The 27,752-nt window shown below is 42.6% G+C and overlaps 1 protein-coding gene across 3 annotated transcripts; it reads right to left on the bottom strand.

Annotated features, from left to right (window-relative positions):
• Positions 1–796: 796 nt before the first annotated feature.
• Positions 797–27,752, bottom strand: LOC128408684 (killer cell lectin-like receptor subfamily F member 1). 3 transcript variants are annotated; one of them, XM_053378688.1, is made up of 6 exons: positions 24,484–27,752; positions 17,720–17,809; positions 16,311–16,436; positions 13,931–14,085; positions 2,638–2,747; positions 797–1,032 (listed from the first exon to the last, which is right to left on the bottom strand). In XM_053378688.1, the coding sequence occupies exons 1-6, from the start codon at positions 24,566–24,568 to the stop codon at positions 912–914; spliced, it is 687 nt and encodes a 228-aa protein (XP_053234663.1). In that variant the 5' UTR covers positions 24,569–27,752; the 3' UTR covers positions 797–911. The 3 variants fall into 3 exon arrangements, with proteins under 3 accessions (XP_053234663.1, XP_053234662.1, XP_053234664.1); XM_053378687.1 differs by lacking the exons at positions 797–1,032; positions 2,638–2,747 and adding exons at positions 11,302–11,511; positions 12,885–12,994; XM_053378689.1 differs by lacking the exons at positions 797–1,032; positions 2,638–2,747 and adding an exon at positions 11,302–11,511.

Raw genomic sequence — 27,752 nt, 5'->3', positions numbered from 1 at the left:
CATTCAAACCATCTCCATAATGAACCATTCTATCTTGCATCTGCTTCACATCGTTTTTAAGCTCTGCCAAGTCCTTTTGGATCGGCTTCAGAACTTGTACTTAAGCCAGTAAATTTCAGTAAATTAGTATTTACTGTCCTCCACCACCATTTTCTGCGGCCCAACCGATTAGTGACGCTGTTGGACTTGAAGAAGCTGCCTCTCATTTCGCTCTAGTTGACATGGCTACATCTCATTAAAAGAAATAATATATAATGGGAGGTTTTATGTACCCAGTAATCAATGACTTTGTCCAAGCAGTCCGATAATTCAGTAGTTTGAAAGCTTGTTAGTCTGGAGAGAGACGAGAAATTTGCTTTCACCAGGTTTTGGGGAACTGACTGCTTTGAATGAAAGAGACAGTGCTGTTCTGTTTGTATTGTAATTATTGGCCAGGTTTGCTGTTTTGTGCTGTCAAATTCTACAGTTGATCCTCAACTTTCACTACAAACCAATCTTTCAGTAGCCGAAATATATCTACTTCGAATTCCCTTGTTATCTCTGGATTTCACCTAGAGGTATTTTGCTGAAAACAGAATCTTCTTGGTATTCAGTATCTTTTAAATTTTTGTGTTCCTGGCAAATAACAAAATTCCACATAATTATTATCTGGCCTTTGTTCTGGGCTCTTTCTTTGGTTTTATTTGCAGATGGTATCCTTCTGCTTATTTCGAAGACTCAATCTAGTATTCCTAATTTGATGAAAGCAATTGATGATTTGGGTAAAATTTCAGGATTTTACCAAGAGGTATTTTGCTGAAAATAGAGAAATGCCTTCCATAATCTTCTCGGTATTCAGTGTCTTTAAAAATTGTGCACTCCTGGCAAATAACAAAACCCCACATAATTATTATCTGTATCAAGCTTAAATATTACAGTAAAAGAGAGTCTTTCTGGCAAATCCATCTAAGTTCAATACTGCAGGCTTCAGCGACGAGTTCAGACTTTATCTTGCCACAATAGTTCCCTTTGGCATACTTTGGTTCTGGAAATCTGTGGAAGGAAAGGGTAGAGTTGAAGGTCAGGACTGAAGACTGTTACAACTATCCCCCCCTCCCCACATTCTTAATAGAAATCAGGGGTGTTCCCAAAATGTGTAATAGGCTGGCTGTGTGCATTTGAATCCTTCAGACATGCATGGATAGTATCAAATTGGATAGCATGAAGAAAGACATTATTATTATTTATTAAATTTATATACCACCCTATGCCCGCAGGTCTCAGGGCAGCTGACAGGATTAAAAAGTCATGTATGCTTGATAATGGGACCCAGCCATCTTACCCTTTTCCTGCCCCAAGACCAAATAATTTCCTTTGAGGCATGGGAAGGAAGGTTGCAGCAGTGGTGGAGAATCCACCAGGGACCTGGGCATACTTTACATCCCGGGAACTAAAAATGACCAGCCCAATTTGCCACCTAGGGAGAGTTGGTGAATTGGTGTAATGGGGCAGATATAGGAGCTTGAGAGCAGAGCTGGCTTCCTTGCCGGTTTTTGGACCTCAGCACCATAGCTGTCAAGCGCCCCTTATTTGGCGGGACAGTCCCTTATTCCAGCGCCATGTCCCACTGCTGTCCCTTATTGATGATGACTCTTAAATAAGCTACTGAAGGTAATGGGGCCCTTTCTATGTCCAGCTGTCCTTTGTCAACAACAAATTGTTGCTGTTTTTTTGTGTTGAATATATGCTATATGGTAATTTATGGACCTAATAGGTATCTAAAGCCATTTTCACGCAACAAAATATGTATTTTATAAAAGTAATTGTTGATCCCTTATTTCGGCTGCTGGTCCCTTATTTTCAAATCTGTAAGTTGACAGCTATGCTCAGCACATTCCCAGCAACAATGGATGTGCAACACTCTGTATTAGTCGGTGACTCACCGCAACCACATTAAGACTTTACAAAGCCCAACTGGTCAGTTGGTCACCCCAAATTAAATGAGTTAGGGGGGGCACCCGTCATTAACTGCTAATAACCTTCCAGTTCTCCCTTTCTTCTCTCTCCTCTGATTTTCCTCTAGGACCGAAAATGAACTTCTGGCCAGTTCTTTTTGAATGTAGGTGTTATGTACTGAAGTTCTCACCCTGGGCCAGCAGGGGGATACTGTAGATAGTTATGCAAATAAGGGATCGAAAGTGACGTTCAGTGATTGGATAGTTTTAGAAAGTTGTTACAATTATGTGTACTGGAGCTCTATATAAGCAGGCTGACTGAACCCTTCAGTTCAGTTCTGTTCCGGCCTGTGAATAAACAAGAGCTGTTTGAAGAATCGCTGTGTCGTCTGATATGTTCACCCACAACTTAACAGTATGTATGTGTTAAGAGTGACAAAAAAGTCTCCCTCTTTTACATTGCATTTCCAACAGTTCTTATTTTCCATTTTGCACATCTTTGCTAGTTTGGTGGGTGTTAAGTACCACCTATAAATGGAATTTGGCAGCGTCTCTTATACCAGTCCCTCTCTCTGCATGAGAATGCTGGCAAGCTAATTGGAACCGGTGCAGAAACCCATGCCTCAGTTGCACACCCAAATAATCTGAGCTCTAAAAATTGCATGATATTTTGCTTAGGTGAAAAACAATGAGAAGAACTCACAGACTCTGATCAAGCTGGGAGCCTGTAATCCACATCCATTTATTGTCTGCTAATGATAGTGACAGTCCGATCCAGAATTTTGCATTTTTTGTAATGTTTTTTATGAAGTCCTGTATCAGAGAAAATGCATTTTTGAAAAAGATATTTGCTGATTTTCAAACTGATGGCATCAAAATAAAGTTTAATATAAACTCCACTATCCACCTCACCCTCCTGAAAAGACTTTCTAAATAAAAACAGGAGTTGGGCTACAGCTACATGAATTTGCTTGCAACTTACTGCTTTGGTTCTCACTAGTCAATCTCCCCAAAGCCCTATCTAGACACTGATGAACTGGCCATGGGTGGGAATGGGGTGAAGCACTAAACAAGGCCCTGCACTCAACAGGCTTCTCAAGTCACAAAGCATGATACAATTGTTGAGTTACTGAATTAGAATTAAACGCAATTGGACTCAGGCTTCCTTCATGGATTGCATGAAGTATATCATTGTTCCTGACCATCTCCTGTTTGTCTTGGATGACCAGCAGATGAGAATCCCTTGTTGAACAGTCATGTTGGCTCTCATTCCAGGTTTTAGTATCTTCCGATTGCCAGTAGCATTTGTCCCTGTGGAGCTGCCATTGTACAGGGCACACTTTGCAAGTGGAATTAACTGTGGAAGGGAAGATAGACACATAATTTAATGATTATGACTGGCTCACCATTTCCAATGTAGAAAAACATTATGTACTCTGCAACTGCAGAAACCAGTGGCTTTAGGCTTACTGACGCCAATAGTGCTTCAGTAGCCACAACCTCAATAAGCTAAACTTTAGTATTCCCTCCAAAGTAGTGGGCTATTTCACTCATCCTTTTGCTTTATTTATTGACTGAAAAGGTGATTGATCAGTTGGGGTGGGTGGGTAGCAAAATAATGCTTGTAGCAGAGGGAAAGGGCAGCTAGTCACAGAAAATGAGTTAAAAGTCTATAGCCAATTGAAGTACAGTCGTACCTTGGAAGTCAAACGGAATCTGTTCTGGAAGTTTGTTTGACTTCCGAAACATTCAACTTCCAAAGCATGGCTTCTGATTGACTGTGAAAGCTCCATCGGACGTTCAGCTTCCGAAAGAACGTTCAAAAACCGGAACACTCACTTCCGGGTTTTGATCATTCGGAAGCTGAGGTACGAATGCATATATTTGGACCAAACCACATGTTTCAATACATCCATTTGTAACATTATTCTGACTGTTGCTTCCTTGCTGCAAAACGTATTCGGGATGGGGGAACGTGCGGTATGAAAGTGGATTTTGTCCCCATTGGGATTCCACAGTGACCTATATTTGTATTTTTTTTTTAAAAGGCCTGGTATTCCATGGAGAGGGGAAAACAGGTACAATATATAATTTTTTACCTGAGGGCTTGCTCTGGTATTGGTTGCAGAGGCTGCGTCTTAGGAAAGCCTGAAACTTGTCTAAACAGAGATTGCATCTGCCAGCTTTTACTCTGGTTTCTCCTTTCTCAGTTTTCAACTGCAAAGCTACTCCTCACCAAACAAACAAACAAACAAACAAACAAACAAACAAACAACACATTTAATTAAATAAATAAGCATCATGTTAACATACATAATCAAAATATGGAGGCCAAGGAATGGAAAAAGAAGATGGATACAATTAGATACAGAGAGCAAGCTGCAAAAGAGATCTGCCACAATTCCTCCCACAGAAGTATGAATCCATCTTGGCCTTCTTCAGAAAATCACATAGTAAGGGGAATGATGGCAGCATCTTTATGAATATAAAAGTATTTATGTTATCTGCTTGGTTGCTAAAGAAAATAGACAAAAATAACTCTCCACAGTGTTGGAGAAATAGTGGGAATGATGGAATACTTATACATATCTCTGGGAATGCCCACAGATTAAAAACTTTTGGTTAAAAGTATTTCAGGATAGGGAACAAATTACATTTCAATCGATTGCTTTAGATCCCAAATGGCACCACAGTTGTACCTTGGATGCCGAATACCTTGGTACTTGGATGTTTTGGCTCCCAAATGCTGCAAACCCGGAAGTGAGTGTTCTAGTTAGTAAACGTTCTTTGGAACCCAAATGTCTGACGGGGCATCTGCAGCTTCTGATTGGCTGCAGAATCTTCCTGCAGCCAATCAAAAGCTGCGCTTTGGTTTCTGAACATTTTGAAGTCAAACGGACTTCTGGAACAGATTCTGTTTGACTTCCAAGGTACAACTGTACTTTCAGTATTTGTGGATGAAGCACACACAATTTAAAAACAAGAATACCACATATACAGAATCAATTCAAATCCAAGACAGATACAGACTGGGACATTAGAAGATTATATATTAACAGGTAGTCTTATTTTTAACGTGTGATAATATGTTCTAATTTTCCCCATTTAAAATTCCTCGAGGGATTTTATCCCACTGCTTGGTAAGTTGCTGGATGATTCTACTGAATCTCGGAGACTCTGGGGTTGATAGTCAGGAGTCTCATCTTCTGCAGCTGTTCTGAGAGCTGCCATACTGGGCCAGACCAAATGTTCATAACCGGCTGACTGGGCTGGAGCTGATGGAAGATGTTAGACAATCATTCTGTATGTGCTTTTATTGTACGGTAAACCACTTCAAGTGGAATTAACTGCGGAAGGGATGCGGGTGGTGCTGTGGGTTAAACCACAGAGCCTAGGACTTGCTGATCAGAAGGTTGGCGGTTCGAATCCCTGCAATGGGGTGAGCTCCTGTTGCTCGGTCCCAGCTCCTGCCAACCTAGCAGTTCGAAAGCACGTCGAAGTGCAAGTAGATAAATAGGTACCGCTCCGGCGGGAAGATAAACGGCGTTTCTGTGCGCTGCTCTGGTTCGCCAGAAGCAGCTTAGTCATGCTGGCCACATGAGCCGGAAGCTGTATGCCGGCTCCCTCGGCCAGTAAAGTGAGATGAGCGCTGCAACCCCATAATCGGCCACAACAGGACCTAATGGTCAGGGGTCCCTTTACCTCTACCTTTAAACCACTTCAGGATGCCACATGGAAAGCAATTCATAAATGAAATAATAAATAATACTTACCCAAGACTGTCACAGCCACCCCCAGGATGATGATCACAAAGCCTCCTGTCCACAGGGTGATCTGGTACCAACAGGGAAGCCCAGAAGCATCTGTGAGGAGAGGGAAAACTTGAATGATGTGAGTCAGCAGTGCCTAGACTAGAGTCTCCTGCAACTCATTGCAGGGAAATAATGCTGGGTGATTTGTTTTTGTTTTGTTTTTTGACACAAAAAAATCCCTTCAGGAGACAACAGGCAAATGGTATTTGTTTAGTAATGACCGCTCCCAACATCAAGTGGGGGGCGCCTTTTGCGTGGTCGCACGCAGCCCCCCGGATCCCAGTGCGGCTCCCGGTAGTACAGGCTGGCTTTGCCCTCCCCAGGCTGGATACCTGGAGGTCTCCGCTACCTCAACCCATCGCCCAATCCCGCCTGGGGAGGCGCTGCCAGGGGATTGGCCAGGTAGGGGGAGGGACCGCCCTGCCCACACAACAGAATATTACCTGCAAAGCATCACTTGGCTCCCGAACTTCTCCCACCCTGCCCTCCCTCAATTAAGCCTTCTTTTGCAGGTTAACCTCTTCTCCACAGGTACGCGGGCGCTGCTACATCATGATCGCTGTTGAAGGGCCAGAAAAGAATTTTCCTGCATTGGCAGGTTTTGCCTTTCCCTTAGCAAAACATCATAACTTTGGTGGTTTCAGGCCTTGGGCAAAATCCTTTAGTCTATCTTCCTAAATGGGGGGGGGCATGAAGCGGTGACCCCCCCTTGCGGCTGTGATCCCAGGGTTCCCCGTTAAAGGGGTCTTGAGGGGAGACATTGGCCATACGCTGAGAGGTTGTCATTGCTCTCCCCTGCGATGGCGGCAAAACAGGGGGCGGGCTCTCTGCTTGAACAGATGTTCTCCAGAGCCAGCCCAATCCCCTTGATGTCTCCCAGATCCCTGGCTGGGGACTGGGAAGGATAAACGCCCAATACCTGAGACAAGGTCTCCCTACACCTGAAACTTAATAAAGTTGTGGCCAATTTTAATCCCATAACACATTGTCTTGAGTCATTATTCTGCTTGGGGGTCGCCTGGGGTTGGGGAAAAGGTGATCTTCCACTCCACATGCAAGAACTCATGAGCAGCCTTTGATACCAATCTTCTGATGATCTGAAAATCTCGTCATTGTTCTGGATTTCCAGTCATAACCCCTTGACTATGTTCAGCTCGCTGTCATTGATTTTGTGCTTCTCTTCTTATCTGGCATGATTGAAAATATATTGCAGCTTTCTGGTGTCTGTTGTGTGTCTGTTTTTAATCCAGATTTCCTCCACTGCTGATGTGACTGTCAGCTGTCAGCAGAATGCTTTGTCAAAAGCAGGGAAGAGAAATACAGTGAAGAAGAGAGGAAGGAAGCCATCTTTTATGTTTGATATTTTGTATTAGTTTGAATGTTTAAATTCTTCAGATTCTTAAGAAAATATTCAACCTACCTCGTAGCAATTGTCACAACTTTGTAAGGTTTGGCGCTTAGGCATTGGTTGATCTTATGACGGGGGAGGTGAGATGTGGCCATCACCTGCCACTCCAAGTTTAAGGGTATACCATTAAAGGAATCCGGGGGTGTGGATCTTGTCTGAAGTCTGGGGCTGGGCTAGGGCCAAGCCACGACCCTGTTGGGAACTCAAGGGGGAGCTTGAGTTGGTTTGCATTGACAGGGCTCCCCCTGCTGGTGGTTGACCCTTACCAGACTCCCTGCGTAACGGGCAGGAGTCAGATATAGCCGGGTCAATTCCAATGCCTAAGCCAATACCACTCACATTCTGTGACCAATAAAGATGTGGCCTAAATTTGCCCAGTAAGCTTAACCTAATATCTGTGTCCTTGTGTCTTCTTCATCAACGAGGGGGTGGTCTCGGGGTCTCGACACGCAATTTAGTTGCCTAACAATATTGCTCAATAACCTGACAAAAAGAAATGGAGCGCCAGATGCTAAAATATGAGGCATTCTCTTTAACCAGGAAGTGGACCTGAGGTGGAAAGAAGTTCTGCAGCAAAACTTTGGCCATTGCATTTGAAAATGTGTCCTGGGTTGCAGTGAAAGAAATAAGTCACCAACCTTTGTTGGGCAGGCACAGTGGGGAACAGGTGTTAGCAGAGAAAAGGACAGGCAGGCGCTTAGTTTTCACCATGAGTCGCCTCCGTGGCTCAGTAGGTACATAGGAAAAGGATGTGGGTGGAGCGGGTGGTCAGGCAACAGGCTCACACCTTTAAACTGTGCCTTGGCCAGGACATTGAGTGCATCATCTACAGAAGCGTTTTTTCTTCACTAGGCTGGGGGAAGGAGTGTGAAATGTTGCAGAAGCAACAAGCAAAGACCCATCTATGTGCACGCTTCATGCTACATGTATGCTTTGAATTTGAATAAAAGCATATTATAACATCTTATTTTCCAAGTTAACCAGCATATCTAATTTTATATGTATTGTCCTCAATTCGGCATCCTTTTAAAAAAAATCTTATTTATAATTTTCATTTATATACGTTACACGAGTTCAACAATAATTCTAACATATCAAACCTCAGCTCCCTTCCCCCTCTTTCTGCGGTTCCTTACATTTATTTATTTATTTATTCATCATTTCCTGCATACTCCAAATTATCTTCACTTATTCTTTTATGCTCATATATATCTCATATATGGTTTCTTTTTTAAAAAAAACCTGCAGGTATTTACAATAATCCTGCCCATGTCATAATGTCTGTTTACAATTTATTTGTAAATATTCAGTGAACCATTTCCATTCCTTTCTAAAAATCTTTAAGATAACAGATTTGTAAAAAACAAACAAACCCAGAAGCTTTTCTTTTGGGAATTATAGGAATAGAACTACCTAAACAGTATAGAAATTTATGTATGCAACTACAGCTGCCAGAATGTTATTTGCCCTCAAATGAAAAGAAGTCCAGAAGAGAGAAAACTGGTTACAGAAATTAATGGACTATGCAGAAATGGCAAAACTCACTGGAATAATAAGTAATCAAGACAACAAACTTGTTATAAAAGAACAAATGACATCCTTGGTCCTGTTTCTGCTTTTTTGTTACAAATACCACATAGAAGGAAATTGTGCTGAGAATCATAGAGGTATTACTGGGTACATATATGCACTTGTTGATGATCAGAAATAACTCCAGGTTTCTTTACAAGGAATAAATTGAATATTGAAGCATTTCTGCTTTCATCATGTTTAAAAACATGCAGCCAGATCTTGATTTCATTTTTATGTGAACTTCAAATGACAACTCCCTCTCCCTTTACCTATTCAGAGACCCTTCACACTTGTGTGGCACTGATCATTTAAAAAGTCAACTTTAACTTTGTGGGTTGCTTCCAACCATTTATTTATTTTAAATGAAAATTCATCTGCATTTACTTCAGATTTCTCCCACATTTTTATATGCAGTTTTCATGTATACACATTTTGAAAGCAATTTCCTCTGAATTTTTGTATATACAAATGATATATAAATGATATACAAATTTAAATTTTGTATATTATTTATAGACACCAGTATATGCATATTTGTGCATATTTTGTGGCTGAAGAACTGCATTGCAAAATTCAAACACAAGTGCGAATTTTGAAAGACAGTTTTGTTTCAAATAGTGCAATTTGGGTAGTTTCTCATGAAAATGCAAACAAAACAGAAATTCTTCCCCATCCATAGGTGCCATGTACCCTTCTGTATTTCCATCTCATTATTCAAACAAAAATACTACTTATAACGGTACAAACGAACTTTCCACAAACAGGATAAATCTAAAGGAAAAGGAACATCATGTCCATCTGTCAACCGATACATTACAGTGGAATCAGACAAAAACTGGAAGATACGAAGGGGTCTGAACTGAGTACCTTGTTTCTGAGCCAGAGCGGCAGTTCCTGATGCAGCCCTCCTAGACTGGAAGTTCAAAGCAGTATAACCATCTTCGCCCTCCATTGGCAAGCAAAGGCTGCAGGGAAGCCTCTCAGAGAGCAGGGCTGTCGAAGGAGCACTGGAGGTTTGCTGCTATAGCCTGAGCTGATGGCCAAACATCTCTTTCCGGAGCAGCTCTTCTCTTCAACCACAATACATTCAACACATTCGCACCCTTATTAGGTGGTTAGGGCAGGTTCTCGTTTTAAAAAAACATTTTTGGGAGTTGTTCAGTTTGTATTGTTCAGCTTTTAGAATGGACTTTGGCTTTTGGAGAGATACTTAAGCCGGCTCCAATTATGGATTATAGCTAAACCATCTAGAGATGTGACTGAGGCTTCCATGAATGAGGCTGGATAGCTCAGTTGATTAGAACGTGGTGCTCATAATGCCAAGGTTGCAGGTTCGATCCCTGTATGCGACAGCTGCATATTCCTGCATTGAAGGGGGTTGGACTAGATGATCCTTGGCGTACCTTCCAGCTCTACAACTCTATGATTCTATGAGTGGGGAGGAGTAAAAGTTAAAGGTAAAGGACCCCTGGACGGTTAGGTCCAGTCAAAGACAACTATGGGGTTGTGGCACTCAACTTGCTTCAGACAACTGGGAGCAGACAACTTTCTGGGTCATGTGGGCAGCAGGACTAAACCTCTTCTGGTGCAGTGGGACACTGTGATGGAAACCAGAGCGCACGGAAACACCATTTTCTGTCCTGCCACAATGGTACCTATTTATGTACTTGCACTGGCATGCTTTCAAACTGCTGGGACAGAGCTATGGGAGCTCACTCCGTCGTGGGGATTCAAACTGCCTACCTTCTGATTGGCAAGCCCAAGAGGCTCAGTGTTTCAGACCACAGTGCCACATCCTACATCTGCCTATGCAGGGGCTCTCTTGAAATGTAGGTGTTGGTCAGGGAATTAGTATGCTTCCTTGGAATGCTGTATATAGGTTGCGTCCCCTGCAACACTTTTAGTATTAGTACCCAATGTTCTGCTGGATATGAGCTGGTGGAAGACGAATCCCCCAAGGATCAGTATAGAATCATAGAGTTGGAAGGGACCCAATGGTCATCTAGTCCAACCCCCTGCAATGCACGGATCTCAACTAAAAAATTCATGACAGATGGCCATCCAACCTCTGCTTAGAAACCTCCAAGGCAGGAGAGTCCATCACCTCCCAAGGAAGAGTGTTCCACTGATGAACAGCTCTTAGGGTCAGAAAGCTTTTCCTGTGCTTTTTAACTTTTTCATAAATGATCTAGAATTGGGGTGAGCAGTGGTTGAGATAGCCAGGCTTGCTTGTTCAAGATTGCTGTTGTTGCTGGAGGATGTTGCTGGCATCCATCTGTCTCATAGGGTGGTGAGAAGGAAAAGGGGATTGCTGGGCACTCCAGAAGGGCACCTCTGAACTGCGTGAATGAAACAGGCAGTAAAATGGCAAATGCAATTCTATGTGAGAAAGTGTATAAGCGACGCATGTTGGACAAAATGGAAATATCTCTTTTTCACATATACATAATATACATAATATTATAATAATACTTAATACATAAATTGACTTAGAATTCCATTTTAGGTGTGCTGTGCTGCCTCTGGATTTCACAAAGAGGTATTTTGATGACAGCAGAATAATATCTTTACATAATCTTCTCAGTCACTCAATCACATATTTATTGTGCGTTCCTGGCAAATAACAAAAACCCACATAATTATTATATTTATCAAACTAAAATATCAGAGTAGGAGAGGGTCTTTCTGGCAAATCCACTGAAGTTCAGCACTGCAGTGTTCAGAGGTAACTTTATATCTTTTTGTAGCACAGTAGTTTCCTTCAGCATAGTCTGGTTCTTTAAATCTGTGGAAGAAAAGGGTACATCTGAATATCAGGACTGAAGTCTGTTACAACTATTTTTTCATATTCTTAATAGAAAGCATGAGTGTTCCCAAAATGTACAATAAGCTGGTTGTATGCATTTGAATCCTCCAAACATGCATCGAAGTGGAAAGAGTGAAGAAAGTCATGCTGAGCTTGATAGTGGGAGCATCGCCACCTTTTTCCTGCCCCAAGACTTTGGGGCCTGGGAAGGAGGATTGCAGGAGTGGTTGATGTTCCACCAGGGATCTGGAAATCAAAACAGTGGTGGAACATATGCCCGCGGCAAGCTCCCGAGAAGGTGATGCACAGAGGGTGCTCTCCTGCGCCACAGTTCAGAGTAGGAGAGGGTTGGGGAAGCTGCTACCCACTCTCCTCCTGCTCTCCGCCGCCACGTCAGAAGTGACCAAGTGGCAGAGCAGCGCTGCCTCCCAATCTCCTGCTCTCCTCCCCTGGCACCAGGCACAAGTGCTGTAACCAAGGAGCAGCTCCTTCTGGAGCAGAGCCAGGCTCTGATGAAGGAGCCTGCTGTGGGACGCCTGTCTGACCCCCTCTCCAAATTGTGCCCGGAGCAGTGGCACCTCCATGCTACGCCTCTGAATGAAAATGACCTACCAATTTGCCACCTAGGAAGAATTAGTGAAATGGGGGCAATGGGGCAGATATACGAACTTGAGAGCAAGAGTTGGCTTTGCTTACCCATATTTGGACCTCAGTACGTTCCCAACTACATTAAACAAACCCAAACTGGTCAGTTGGCAACCCCAAAATAAATGGGATGCTGGGGGGGGCACCCATCATTAACTGCCAATAACCTTCCAGTTTTCCCTTTCTTCTCTCTTCTCTGATTTTCCTCAAAGGTCAGGCCAATATTTTTGGCCAGTTCTTTTTGAGCATTTGTGTGTGTTTGGAGTGAAAGAAAGCCTTGGAAATATAAACAGGGTGAAGTTTTTTTTAAGAATTCCATGGAGAAGGGTGTTGTCTCTGGTTATGGACAAGGAGCATGAGGATTTTCTACTATTCTTTCACTTTGCATTTTTTCAAAAAAAAAGTGGGAAGGGTTACACCTCCACTCCCTGCCACTGCGGTTCCATATAGCACTTATAAATAGGGAAAATATTCCATTCACACCCCTAAGGATCTTTCCTTCCCCCCAGGAACCAGTGTTCTGGAGAAAGGGGGGAACTTCAATTGAGACCATGAGTGGGGAGCGAAGTGGCCAGTGAATAAAAATAAAAATAGAACTACCTGCATGACTTCATGGTATAGAAACTTGCCATCCCAGACCTTTCCCAATTTCTCAAAAGTCAAAATTGTATGATTTTTTGCTTAGATTAAAAACAATAACAACTCACAGACTCTGATCAAGCTGGGAGCCTGTAATCCAAGTCCATTTCTTCTTCGATTTTAATAGTGAGAGTCCAATCCAGTATTTTGAATTTTTAGTAATGCTTTCGATGAAATCCTGCATGAGATAATGTGTTTTTTATAAAAAAATATGTTAAATTATTTTCAAGTTGATAACTTCAGAATAAAGCTTACATTAAAGTAAAATAAAGTAGTAATATGTGAAAGTTGATATTAATTATAACGAAACATTCACCAAGAACAGTAATCAAAGCAGCATTAAGCATTTATAATGCAGGCCTCCCTATTTACACAAGGGTTACGTTGCAAGGAACTGTGCATTGAAGTGAAATTGTGTATACAGTACAGTGGTACCTCGGGTTACAGATGCTTCAGGTTACAGACACACAGTTTACAGACTCCGCTAACCCAGAAATAGTACCTCGGGTTAAGAACTTTGCTTCAGGATGAGAACAGAAATTGTGCCTTGGCGGCGCGGTAGCACCGGGAGGCCCTGTTAGCTAAAGTGGTACCTCAGGTTAAGAACAGTTTCATGTTAAGAATAGAACTCCAGAACAAATTAAGTTCTTAACCTGTGGTACCACTATTGGGAACACGGTTGAAAAAACCTCCAACACGCTTTAAAGCATCAATGGGGAAAAGCCGCTGAAAGGCCGTGTGGAATGGGGGAGAAACAAAGGGAACACCAGCTCCTCCTCTCCCACTGCTCCACAACCAACCTCACCTTCCTAAAGAGTCTTTCTAAATAAAAAGAGGACTTGGGCTACAGTTACAGGGATTTGCTTGCGACTGGTACTCCGGTTCTCATTAGTCAAGCTCCCCAAGGCCTTCTCTAGACACTGATGAACTGGCCATGGGTGGGAATGGGATGAAGCACTAAACAAGGTCCTTAACTCCACATGCTTCTCAAGTCACCAACCATGATATCATTGCAGAGCTACTAAACTAGAGTTAAGCTCAGCTGGACTCAGACTTCCTTCAGAATTAACCTGCATGGGAATGCATTGTCTGAAATATGCAATTGTCCCCTTACCAGCTCCTCCTTGTCTTGGATGACCAGCAGTTGAGAATCCCTTGTTGAACAGTCATGTTGGCTCTCATTCCAGCTTTTAATATTTTCTGATGCCCAGTAGCACTTGTCCCTGTGGAGGTGCCATTGTACAGGGCACACTTTGCAAGGGGAATTATCTGTGGACGGAAAGACACTTAATGATTATGACTGGGCCTCCATTTCGATTGTAAAAAAAGTAAGTGCTCTGCATCGGTAAAGACCCAGTGCCTCTAGGCTGAGTGAAGTTGTCCAGTAAATTGATGGTTTGCAGGGCGTTCTTTGAAATTCCTCAAAGTTGGGGTCCAACAACTTTTTATGTTACTCTTTTTTATTTTTATTTTTTTTAAGTGTACTTACATTTGCCACATTTATTTTGAAGGAGGAAGAGAGACAATAGCTGTCGGGTGGGGAGATTTTTATGGGAAACAGGCGTGCAGCTTGATTCAGATTGGCCCCCTTTAAAGCTTCTTTTATAGTCCTGATCCAATTCAGTCCTCCCTGTACACTCAAAATGCTTTTGGGTATAAAAAGATACAGAGATCAAAGTACAGATCTCTCACATCATGCCATTGCAAATGCAAGTTTTTTACTCGCCTAGTTTTTGCATCTGAATGAGTTCAGAAAGAGGAAACTGAAGCCCTCTAGAGGACAAAGATGGAGATGATGTTTACAAGACAAATTGCATCCTTACATGTCCATGTTGGTCTCCACAGTCTGTCTCATGGTAGTTCCGTGTTGACAATACTGTGGTGAGGTGGGGGTTTTTTGGGGGGGCTGTCAGTCTCCATTATACCTGAGTCCCTTCTAATTCCTGGGGTCCTGGATCCAGAAAAGGTTAAACTCTAATGGAGGATTCCATATTAACCAACCAGGTGAGTTAATAGCCTTAAATACTGTCCTTGGTATAACCAAGGAAGTGGCTTTGTGCCAAAAGGCAAATGGGTGGGTCCCCCTCCCTCACCTGGCTCTTAGTGAGAAAGGCAATGGCCGGAGTTGAGTGTGAAGTTAGCTCTAGAATGAAACCACTGATGCTTGATGATTCAGGACCATAGGGAGCGGCCTTATTCTTAGGGAGACCATGGGGTTCATCTAGCTCAGTTTTGTCTACACTGACCAGCAGCAGTTTGAGACACCAGGGATGGAATCTGGGACTTTCTGCATCCAAGATCGGTGCTCTACCACCAAGCTATGAGAACATCACCTGGAGTCATGAATGAATGAATTTATTAATACAGTCACAGACCAGCGTCAACACACACAATACCACAGATCATAAAATATATATCAGAAATACAAAAGACAATATGAATATAACAAGGATTTAAATATAAAAATTAAAATTAATTATTAGCATGCCCCCTGTAATTAACATTTAGGGGTTTAGTCATTATGGAATACCACTTGCTTCCTGCGATTGATTGCAGACGGACAGAATTTAGCTACATTTAATGTAGTCTTGGGATTCTTGTCCTCTAGCAGTAGTTTTAAACTATGGTGTTCCAATTCTTTCCTGGACTTTTGCAAAACAGGTGTAATAAAAGTCAAACGTATATCCTCATAAAAACGACAACGTAATAGTACATGTGAAGCAGTTTCAACTTCCAACGAGCCACAAGGGCAGACCCGTGCTGTGTATGGTTTACCCTCAAATCTGCCCTGAAGTAAGGCAGAAGGGAGAACGTTGAATCTGGCGAGGGTAAAAGACCGTCTGTATTTGGGTACCTGAAGACCTGACAGATAGTTAGCTGGAGAGAAACCTCTCCCATTGTCCCTTATTGCTGGATGTTTAATCATTTCGCTCATGTGGCATTGTAATTCTACGTCCCAGATACGTCCCAGATCCACCTGGAGTCATGTGTCCAGTTCTAGGTGCCACAATTTAAGAAGGATTTTGACAAGCTGGAATGTGTGCTGCAACACGGGAGATGGAGCAAGCCTGTTTTCTCCTGCTCAGTAGTGTCGGACCTGAAACAATGGATTCAAGTTGCAAGGAAAGAGACTCTGACTAAATATCAGGAAAAACTTTCTGACAGTAGAAGCTGTTTGACAGTGGAACAGTCTCCCCTGGGAGATGGTGGACTCTCCTTCCCTGGAGGTTTGTAAGCAGAGGCTGGAAGGCCATCTGTCATGGATGCTTTAGCTGAGATTCCTGCATTGCAGGGGGTTGGACTAGATGACCCTTGGTGTCCCTTCCAACTCTACAATTCTGTAAGTCAATGAAATGAATGAATTTCAATTAATGAAATTAGTTTCTTTACAGAAGGTTTTATGCCTCAAAACAACATAGATGTGAACTGAAAGCAAGAACTTACATACAATTACTATGCTTGAAAGAGACAGCAGTACAATATATCAGTTCTACCTGAGGAATTATACTGATTTTGATTGCAGAAGTTGTGTCTTAGGGAAGCCAGAAACTTGACTGTTGAGGCATTGCATCCACCATTGTTCAGTAGAATTTTTCCCTTGTCAGCTTCCAACTGCAAAGCTGTCCTTGCAAAAAAAAGAAAGTCAGTTAAATGAGTAGGCATAATGTTAAGGCACAAATTCAAAATTTAGAGGCCAAGGAATGAGAGAATAAGATGGATATGATAAGCCAATGGTGACACACTTCTGCCATTTTATTCCTGTTACAATCTTTATCTGGGGCAGCAACTTGGTCTAACACAGCCACCAGCTCCCTTCTTCTGATATTCACCAGCAAACTATTATTAATGTAACGGGGAAGAACAGCTTATTATTCAGGCCTCAGATACCCGTTTTCACCTCAGCTTTGGGAGTTGTTTGCCTCACACCTCCCTCCCTCACTGACTTTCCCAACTGACATTACTTCTCCTCAGCTGTCAATCTACTCCCAATTGACAGCTAATCAGAATATGTGAACTACCAGGAAGACGATTGGGTATCCAATCTCTCCTTGGCTGAGTTTGCATACAATGGCACTCTTCATGCTTCATCACAGCAGGCCCCCTTCTTTGCCAGTTATGGATACCATCCTAGAACCTTCCCATCCCCGACCGACTCCCTGTCAGTGCCAGCAGCAGAAGACTTCATAGAAGAACTGACAGGAATACAGAGTTTGCTAAAAGAGAGTTTTGGATTGTGCTAAGGAAGCCTGTAAGAGATTGGCTGATGCACACAGAATACCTGGCACCGAGATTAAGGTGGGAGATCAGGTATGGCTGTTGACACGTGATTTGCCACAGAAAGGCAGGTGCAAGAAATTGGAGCCACAGAGGATGGGCCCGTTTGACATTGTAGATCAGATCAACCCTGTGACTTTCTGGCTTCAATTGCCTGATTCCATGAAGATTCACCCCATCTTCCGCAATCAGTTTTGTTGCCTGTCGTGCCTGCACACCCTTACCAGGCACCTAGACAAGCACCTCTGCCTCCCGTCATGGTAGAAGGAGAGGGGGAGTATGAAGTAGAACAAATTCTAGACTCCACAATGCAAAGAACTTTCAACACCTGATTTTGTGGAAGGGGTATGGCCCTGATGAAAGCTCATGGGAGTACGCAGAACATGGCCATGCACCAGACTTGTAAAGGGTGCTCCATACACACCAACCCAGCCAACTGAAACCACTGGGGTGGGGGGAGAAGGAGGGCTCTGGAGAGGGGGCCAGACCAAATGGGCTGGAGCTAATGGAAGATGTGCTAACTTTTTTATTTAGACAATCATTGTGTATATGCTTTTATTGTATGGTAAACCACTTCAGGATGCCACATGGACAGCAATTCATCTATGAAATAATAAATAATACTCACCCAAGACTGTCACAGCCACCCCCAGGATGATGATCACAAAGCCACTTGCCCACAGGGTGATCCGGTACCAACAGGGAAGCCCAGAAGCATCTGTGAGGAGTGGGAAAACTTGAATGATGTGAGTCAGCAGTGCCTAGAATAGAATTTCCTGTAACTCATTGTTCTCGAAGCTACCAGCATGAGTTTGACCAAACTGCAGGAGGCAGTGGAAGACAGGAGTGCCTGGCGTGCTCTGGTCCACGGGGTCACGAAGAGTCGGATATGACTAAACAACTAAAAAACAACAAATTGCAGGCTAACAAACATCACAGGGTGAAGGCTGGGTGATTTGTTTTGTTTTGTTTTTTGACAAAAAAAAATCCCTTCAGGAGGCAACAGGCAAATGGTATATGTTTAGTAAACCGCCAACATACCAAAATGCACTGTATTAGGGGATGGCTCAAAAAAACAGTGTGTTAGGCAAAATTGCAAACAAAAAATGTGCACATTAGGAGAAATGCACACTAAAACGTTGAATTGTCAGGAGGCATTTAAAGGGGTGTGTGGAAGTGGTGTAGGAATGTGGAGATCTGCCAGGCTAAACTTGTGTAATTTAGAAGGGCTTGTGAAGAAGTTCACAAAAGACAAAAATAAGAGTGAGATTTGATGGAACTGGCATGATAAGGAGAAAAGCTGATCTCCCATTCCACATGCAAGAAATGAGCAGTCTCTGTTGGAGCAATATTTTGTCATATTGTGATGGCCTGGGAATCGGATTCAGAGGCTGAACCTGAGGAATCCCAGCCTGCACAGAAGTCCCCGCCTCCAGGACCGGCTGAGCCGGGACTGGGGCTTGAACCTGAAGGGCAATCACTTGTGCCGGATTCCCCAGCTGAATCTGCTCTGTCTCTGGAGGTGATTGAGGACCCATTGCCTGCAGGTGCTCCACTCTCAGCCCCGTCAGGGGAAGGTGAGGTTGCCTCTGGGTCCAGCAACCCTCCAGCCTCTCCTGAGTTGCAGAGGCTCAGGGCAGAGAGGCAGAGGGAACTAAGTTCCCGCAGGAGGAGTGCTCGCCTCCAGGCCAGGAGAGGCGAGTCACCTGTGGACCGGGGCCACCCTATGCCTCAGTGGAGATAAAAGCCAGTCAGCCCAGACCTAGGTTGCGGGAGCAACATTGTTGGTAAGCTGTTCCTGCCGGCACCCTGTCCTGTTCTTCTGCCAGAGTTCCTGACCTCACCCGACTCCCCGCCTTGGACCCAGCTACAGCTTTGACGGACAGCCCCCATACCACACCCTCGACCTCGGACTGGACTCGGACCATGCCGCACGGTAATGTCCCGGGACCAGCACACATATAATCATCAAAGCATTGCCATTCGTTTTTTAGTTTTTAATTTGACTGCTGTCGTATGGATGCTGTTAATTTAGCCAATTTAAAATATTCATTTAATTTGAGAATCCATTCCTCCTCGGTAGGTAGTTCTTTAGCTTTCCATTTAGATGCTATTATTATCCTAGCTGCAGTGGTCACATATAAGAAAATTCTTTTTTTCCATTTTGGTATTTATTTTCCTAAAAGGCCCAGTAGGTAAGCCTCTGGTTTTTTTGTTAATGGGATTTTAATCATTTTTTTCAACTCCTCATGTATTTCTCCCCAGAAGTACTTAATCGGGGTGCAACTCCACCACACAGGCATTGTTGTACCAGCTTCCTTGTTGCATTTCCAACAAAGGTTGGATTTCAGTTGATAGATTTTTGCTAATTTGACTGGGGTTAAATACCACCTGTAGAACATTTTGATGAAATTTTCTTTTATTGTACTACAGGCGGTAACCCTTATATCTTCCTGCCAAAGTTTCTCCCACTGCTCTAAATATATTGTGTGGCCGAATTTTGCACCCATTTAATTATTGTCTTTTTCACTTCCTTGTCATTCATGTCCAAATCTAGCAAAAGGTTATATATTTTAGATAGTAATATTTCGTTGTTTTTTAATAATGTTCCATGCATTGATGAATTCCCTTTAGAAAAAAAGACATGCTAATATGCTTCAATTAAGAATGTAAATGCATCAAAACAATAAATTATCAATGACATATGTATGTATGTAGAGAAAATAAAAACAATCAGAATGCAACGATAAAGGTAAAATTGATTCTAGAGAAGACGAGTAGCGGTGGAGGGAAGTTAAACAGGGTGGTGGGTTTCTTTTCTTTTTTGGATATTGTCTAATGATTTAATGTTTCTTTTCTGTTATGTATTATTTCTCTCTTTTTAAATTAAATTGTATTATGGAAAATCTAAACAAAAATACAAAAGAAAGAAAGAAAGAAAAAGAAATGAGCAGTCTCTGATATCAATGTACTGATAAACCTTGCACCCTGAAAATCTCATCATTGTTCGTAACCCCTTGACTATGCTCAGCTCGCTGTCATTGATTTTGTGCTCCTCTTGCTATATGGCCTGATTGAATATATATTGAAGCTTTCTGGTGTCTGTTGTGTGTGTGTCAGCTGTCAGCAGCATGCTTTGTCAAAAGGAGGGAAGAGAAATAGAGCGAAGGAAATAAACCATCGTTTATTTCTGATGTTTTGTATTAGTTTGAATTTTAAAAATCTTCAGAAAACATTCATCCACTAATAGGAAGCAGGTTGAAATACTTTGCTATTTTTATTTAGAGGAAAAAGTGGGTGTGTGACATTGATTTTTGTGTAGAAGAAACATAGAATTGTAGCATTGGAGGGACCCTGAGGAGCATCGAGTCCATTCTATGCAGTTCTAGCTTACAGGAACCAAACCTGCAACCTAGGCAGTATATGCACCATGTTCTAACCAACTGGGCTATATATTCATAGGAAGTGTACCATCCAAAGTGGTTGAAAAAAATCAGGGCTATTTACAGATGTATCTGACAGCTGGTGAGCTTGGGAAAATTTATATACATTCCCTAAATGGTCTAATTTCAGAAGTCTTGCAGCCAATAGCTATGGAAATTTCATTCCAATACTGTAATCTATTTGCCTGATAAAACCACCTCCTTTTTTCATTTTGTAAATTGACATGTTTTTAGCTTTCATTTGATATTATCGCCATTAAAACGCACAATAAAACAATTGCATCAAGACATAAAAATTCCTTTAAAACATGGCAGTAATTAAAACATGAGATCTATGCTGAGAAATCTGTGTAAACAGGGGCATCTTCAAAAGCCCGCAGAATGCCAATAGAGATGAATATGCTTGTATTTCATCATGGAGTGCCCTCCATATCGCTAGAGCTATCGGTGAAAGGAGCCCACCTCCCAAAAGCAAAGAATCAGGAAGCTGTGGCAAGACTAATTGGGCTTCATTTGTACTTTTAATACCCTTACCTGCCAACGAAAGGGAAGTTGTTCTTTTAGGAAATCTGGTCCAGAGCTGTTTAGGGCTTTATATGTAAGTATGGTAAAGGTAAAGGTACCCCTGCCCGTACGGGCCAGTCGTGTCCGACTCTGGGGTTGCGTGCTCATCTCGCTCTAGAGGCCGTGAGCCAGCGCCGTCCGAAGACACTTCCGGGTCACGTGGCCAGCGTGACGAAGCTGCAGCTGGCGAGCCAGCACCAGCGCAGCACACGGAAACGCCATTTACCTTCCCGCTATAAAGCGGTCCCTATTTATCTACTTGCACTTAAGAGTGCTTTCGAACTGCTAGGTGGGCAGGAGCTGGGACCGAATGATGGGAGCTCACCCCGCCGCGGGGATTCAAACTGCTGACCATATGATCAGCAAGTCCTAGGCACTGAGGTTTTACCCACAGTGCCACCCGCGTGCCCGATTATATGTAAGTAAGAAGACCTTAAAAATCGGGCTTGATGGGCGGGTACTGAAGATTCCTTACTATAGGCATGAGATGTGCCTGGTAAGACAGACATGGTCCAAATGGAAGTTACTCTGCCCGTTCAATTATTTAGTTGACTACCAATATCGCTCATTAACCTGGCAAAAAGAATTGGAGCGCCAGATGCTAAAACATGAGGCATTCTCTTTAAACAGGAAGGGGAGGTGGAAAGAAGTTCTGTAGCAAAACCTTTGGCCATTGCATTTGAAAACGTGTCCTGGGTTGCAGTGAAACACATGAGTAATCCTTTGTTGGTCAGGCACAGTGGGGAACAGGTGTTAGCAGAGAAGAGGACAGGCAGGCGCTGTAGTTTTCACCATGAGTTGCCTCTGTGGCTCAGTAGGTGCATAGGAAAAGGATGTGGGTGGAGCGGGTGGTCAGGCAACATGCTCACACCTTTAAACTGTGCCTTGGCCAGGACATTGGGTGCAGCATCTACAGAAGTTTTTTTTCTTCACTAGGCTGGGGGAAGGAGTGTGAAATGTTGCAGAAAAAGCAACAAGCAAAGACCCATCTATGTACACGCTTCATGCTACATGCATGCTTTGAATTTGAATAAGAGCATATTATAACATCTTATTTTCCAAGCTAACTAGCATACCTAATTTTATTTGCATTGTCCTCAATTCTGCATCCTTATAAAAAAAAATCTTATTTATAATTTTCATTTATATACGTTACAATACTTCAACAATAATTCTAACATATCAAGCCTCGGCTTCCTTCCCTCTTTTTCTGCGGTTCTTTACATGTATTTTCATCATTTGCTGCATACTCCGAATTATCTTCACTTATTCTTTTATGCTCATATATGGTTTCTTTAAAAAAAAAAAAACAAATTGCAGGTATTTACAATAATCCTGCCCATGTCATAATGTCTGTTTACAATTTATTTGTAAATATTCACTGAACCATTTCCATTCCTTTCTAAAAATCTTCTAAAAAGCCTTTCTAAAAACCCAGAAGCTTTTCTTTTGGGAATTATAGGAATGGAACTACCTAAACAGTATAGAAATTTATGTATGCAACTACAGCTGCAAGAATCTTAGAATCATAGAGTTGGAAGAGACCACAAGGGCTATCGAGTCCAACCCCCTGCCAAGCAGGAAACACCATCAGAGCACTCCTGACATATGGTTGTCAAGCCTCTGCTTAAAGACCTCCAAAGAAGGAGACTCCACCACACTCCTTGGCAGCAAATTCCACTGTCAAACAGCTCTTACTGTCAGGAAGTTCTTCCTAATGTTTAGGTGGAATCTTCTTTCTTGTAGTTTGGATCCATTGCTCCGTGTCCGCTTCTCTGGAGCAGCAGAAAACAACCTTTCTCCCTCCTCTATGTGACATCCTTTTATATATTTGAACATGGCTATCATATCACCCCTTAACCTCCTTTTCTCCAGGCTAAACATGCCCAGCTCCCTTAGCCGTTCCTCATAAGGCATCGTTTCCAGGCCTTTGACCATTTTGGTTGCCCTCCTCTGGACACGTTCCAGTTTGTCAGTTTCCTACTTGAACTGCGGCGCCCAGAACTGGACACAGTACTCCAGGTGAGGTCTGACCAGAGCAGAATACAGTGGCACTATTACTTCCCTTGATCTAGATGCTATACTCCTATTGATGCAGCCCAGAATTGCATTGGCTTTTTTAGCTGCCGCGTCACACTGTTGGCTCATGTCAAGTTTGTGGTCGACCAAGACTCCTAGATCCTTTTCACATGTACTGCTCTCAAGCCAGGTGTCACCCATCTTGTATTTGTGCCTCTCATTTTTTTTGCCCAAGTGCAATACTTTACATTTCTCCCTGTTAAAATTCATCTTGTTTGTTTTGGCCCAGTTCTCCAATCTGTCAAGGTCGTTTTGAAGTGTGATCCTGTCCTCTGGGGTGTTAGCCACCCCTCCCAGTTTGGTGTCATCTGCAAATTTGATCAGGATGCCCTTGAGCATTATTTGCCCTCAAATGAAATGAAGTCCAGAAGAGAGAAAACTGGTTACAGAAATTAATGGACTATGCAGAAATGGCAAAACTCACCGGAATAATAAGAAATCAAGACAACAAAGTTGTTATAAAAGAAGAAATGACACCCTTGGTCCTATTTCTGCTTTTTTGTTATTTTTTTTTTGGGGGGGGTACAAAATAACAAACACCACATAGAAGGAAATTGTGCTGAGAATCATAGAGGTATTACTGGGTACATAAATACACTTGTTGATGATCAGAAATAACTCCAGGTTTCTTTACAAGGAATAAATTGAATATTGAAACATTTCTGCTCTCATCATGTTTAAAAACATGCAGCCAGATCTTGATTTCATTTTTATGTGAACTTCAAATGACAACTCCCTCTCCCTTTACCTATTCAGAGACCCTTCACACTTGTGTGGCACTGATCATTTAAAAAGTAAACTTTAACTTTGAGGATTGCCTACAAACAATTTTTTAATGAAAATTCATCCGCATTTACTTCAGATTTCTCCCACATTTTTATATGCAGTTTTCATGTATACACATTTTTGCAAGCGATTTTCTCTGAATTTTTGTATATTATTTAAATGAGTGTCTGCACTTTTATACACACCAGTATATGCATATTTGTGGCTGAAGAAGTGTATTGCAAAATTCAAACACAAGTGTGAATTTTTAAATACAGTTTTGTTTTGAATAGTGCAATTTGGGTAGTTTCTCATGAAAATGCAAACAAAACAGAAATTCTTCCCCATCCATAGGTGCCATGCACCCTTCTGTATTTCCATCTCATTATTCAAACAAAAATACTGCTTATAACGGTTCAAACGAACTTTCCACAAACAGGATAAATCTAAAGGAAAAGGAACATCATGTCCGCCTGTCAACTGATACATTACAGTGGAATCAGACAAAAACTGGAAGATACGAAGTACCTGAACTGAGTACCTTGTTTCTGAGCTCCAGCGGCAGTTCCTGATGCAGCCCTCCTTGACTGGAAGTTCAAAGCAGTATAACCATCTTCGCCCTCCATTGGCAAGCAAAGGCTGCAGAGAAGCCTCTCAGAGAGCAGGGCTGTCGAAGGAGCACTGGAGGTTTGCTGCTATAGCCTGAGCTGATGGCCAAACATCTCTTTCCGGAGCAGCTCTTCTCTTCAACCACAATACCAGTCACACATTTGCAGCATTATTAGGTGGTTAGGGCTGGTTCTTGTTTTAAAAAAAAAAACGTTTTTGTGAGTTGCTCAGTTTGTGTTGTTCAGCTTTTAGAATGGACTTTGGCTTTTGGAAAGATGCTTAAGTCGGCTCCAATTATGGGTTACAGCTAAACCATATTGAGGTGTGACTGAGGCTTCCATGAATGAGGCTGGATAGCTCAGTTGATTAGAGTGTGGCCTCAAAATGCCAAGGTTGCAGGTTCAATCCCCGTATGACTAGATGATCCTTGGGGTACCTTCCAGCTCTACAATTCTATGATTCTCTGAGTGGGGAGAAGCAAAGGTAAAAGGTAAAGGACCCCTGGATGGTTAAGCCAGTCAAAGGCGACTATGGGGTTGCGGCAGTCGTCTCACTTCCAGGCTGAGAGAGATGGTGTTTGTCCACAGACAGCTTTTCTAGGTCTTGTGGCCAGCAGGACTAAACAGCTTCTGGCGCAACGGGACACCATGTCGGAAACCAAAGCGCAAATACCTTATAAGCTGTATTTTTGTTTGACTAATGAGACGGAATTACAGAAGGGTGCATGGCACCTAGGGATGGGGAAGAATTTCATTTTTGTTTGCATTTTCATGAGAAACTACCCAAATTGCACTATTCAAAACAAAACAAAACTATCTTTCAAAATTCGCACTTTTGTTTGAATTTTGCAATGCAGTTCTTCAGCGCACGGAAACGCCATTTACCTTCCCGCCAAAGTGGTACCTATTTATCTGCTTGCACTGGCATGATTTCGAACTGCTGGGTTGGCAGGAGCTGGGACCGAGCAATGGGAGCTCACTCCATTGCGGGGATTCAAACCGCCAACCTTCTGATTGGCAAACCCAAGAGGCTCAGTAGTTTAGACCACAGCGCCACATCCTACATCTGCCTATGCAGGGGCTCTCTTGAAACGTAGGTGTTGGTCAGGGAAGGAGTTTTCCACCACAATGACTTTCCTTCTTTGGAATGGTGTATATAGTTTGGGCCCCCTGCCACACTATTGGTATTTTATTTATTATTTTGAAATATTTTTTATTTATTTTACAAATACAAAATTATAATAATCCGAATATATATCCATATGCAGAGATTCCTCTGAATCTCACGACTTCCCCCCACCCCCTCCATGGGGTTCCATTTTGAACCTTTACAGCTGCATATACTTCCAAACTCTAACTTTTATACCAGTCCATATTGTCCATGGTAATTGTTAAAATACAAGTGGAATCAAAATCCTTTCAGTGTTTCCATCTGCTTACAGTGATCTCCTAAATAACTTATAAAGTTTTCCCATTCTTTTATAAAGTTTTTGTCCTCTTGGTTCCTGAGTTTTCCAGTCTGCTTTGCCATTTCCGCATAGTCCAACAACTTGGTTTGCCGTTCCTCTCTGGTAGGGACTTTTTCTTCTTTCCATCACTGGGCTAATAACATCTTTGCTGCTGTTGTTGCATACATAAATAGTCTTTTTTGCTCCTTTAGAATCCTTTGGTGGACTTGTAAGGTAATAAAAGCTTTCTGGGAGATGATATATAATGAAATGAAGAAAATGTTTAAAATAACCTTTAAAAAAACAACAACAACCAGAAGCGTTTTTATTAGGAATTGTAGGTACCGACCACCACATATGATAAGTGGTACCTTCTTTTTCTTTACATTTCCAGCAGGTATTTGAACTTGTCCTATACATTTTTGCGCCACACTATTTTCCCAGTAGTGATGTATGGAAGTGAGAGCTGGACCATAAAGAAGGCTGATCACCGAAGAATTGATGCTTTTTAATTATGGTGCTGGAGGAGACTCTTGAGAGTCCCATGGACTGCAAGAAGATCAAACCTCTCCATTCTGAAGGTAATCAGCCCTGAGTGCTCACTGGAAGGACAGATCCTGAAGCTGAGGCTCCAATACTTTGGCCACCTCATGAAAAGAGAAGACTCCCTGGAAAAGACCCTGATGTTGGGAAAGATGGAGGGCACAAGGAGAAGGGGACGACAGAGGACGAGATGGTTGAACAGTGTTCTCGAAGCTACCAGCATGAGTTTGACCAAACTGCGGGAGCCAGTGGAAGACAGGAGTGCCTGGCGTGCTCTGGTCCATGGGGTCACGAAGAGTCCGACATGACTAAGCAACAAATTAGTATTATCACCCAGTCATGCTAGATATGAGCTGGTGGAAGACAAATCCCCCAAGGATCAGTATAGAATAACAGTATCATAGAATTGTGGAGTTGGAAGGGACCCGGAGGGTCATCTAGTCCAACCCCCTGCATTGCAGGGATCTCAACTAAAGCATCCCTGACAAGACGGCCGTCCAACCTCTGCTTAAAAACCACCAAGGAAGGAGAGTCCACCACCTTCCAAGGGACACTGTTCTACTGATGAACAGCTCTTACTGTCAGAAAGTTTTTTCTGATGTTTAGTGTTGGAGCCTGTGCTTTTTAACTTGTTCATACATGATCTAGAATTGGGGGTGAGCAGTGGTTGAGATAGACATGCTTGCTTGCTCAAGATTGCTGCTGTTGTTGGGGGATGTTGCTGGCATCCGTCTGTCTCATAGGGTGGTGAGAAGGAAAGAGGATTGCTGGACACTCCAGAAGGGCATATCTAAACTGGGTGAATGAAACAGGCAGTAAAATGACAAATGCAATTGTATGTAAGCAAGAGTATAAGCAATGCATGTAGGCACAATATATATATATCCCTTTTTCACATATACATGAATGGGGTCTGGTGGCGACTCATCAGGAATGAGACCTTGGGCTTGCAGTGGGCAGTTCCGTGCAAATGTGGACCCAGTGTGCAACAGCTGGGGGGGGGATGATCATTAGGACTGGAATTGAAAATAAAATTGCCCATATCATAACTCCTTTATTCAACTCTTTGGTGTGGCCACACTTGGAATACTGCCCAGTTCTGCTTGCCCCATCTCACAAAGGATATTGTGGAGATGGAAACGTTCAGAGACAGGAACAAAAAATGATCAAGGGGCTGAAGCCAAGTTCCTTTTCTGAGGAGAAGTTATGAT

Source organism: Podarcis raffonei, chromosome 2, assembly GCF_027172205.1.
Source record: "Podarcis raffonei isolate rPodRaf1 chromosome 2, rPodRaf1.pri, whole genome shotgun sequence".
NCBI classification, from domain to species: domain Eukaryota; kingdom Metazoa; phylum Chordata; class Lepidosauria; order Squamata; family Lacertidae; genus Podarcis; species Podarcis raffonei.
This window is presented reverse-complemented; position numbering and strand designations above follow the sequence as displayed.

Excerpts from the sequence above, each read along its gene's own strand:
- LOC128408684 (XM_053378688.1), bottom strand. The coding sequence starts at position 24,568 with ATGGAGGGCGAAGATGGTTATACTGCTTTGAACTTCCAGTCAAGGAGG. Across the intron at positions 2,748-13,930 it reads TCCAAGACAAGGAGGAGCTG|GACTTCATAAAAAACATTAC; the intron begins GTAAGGGGACAA and ends TCTCTGATACAG. Across the intron at positions 1,033-2,637 it reads TCCCAGCTTGATCAGAGTCT|ATTTCCAGAACCAAAGTATG; the intron begins GTGAGTTCTTCT and ends TTCCTTCCACAG.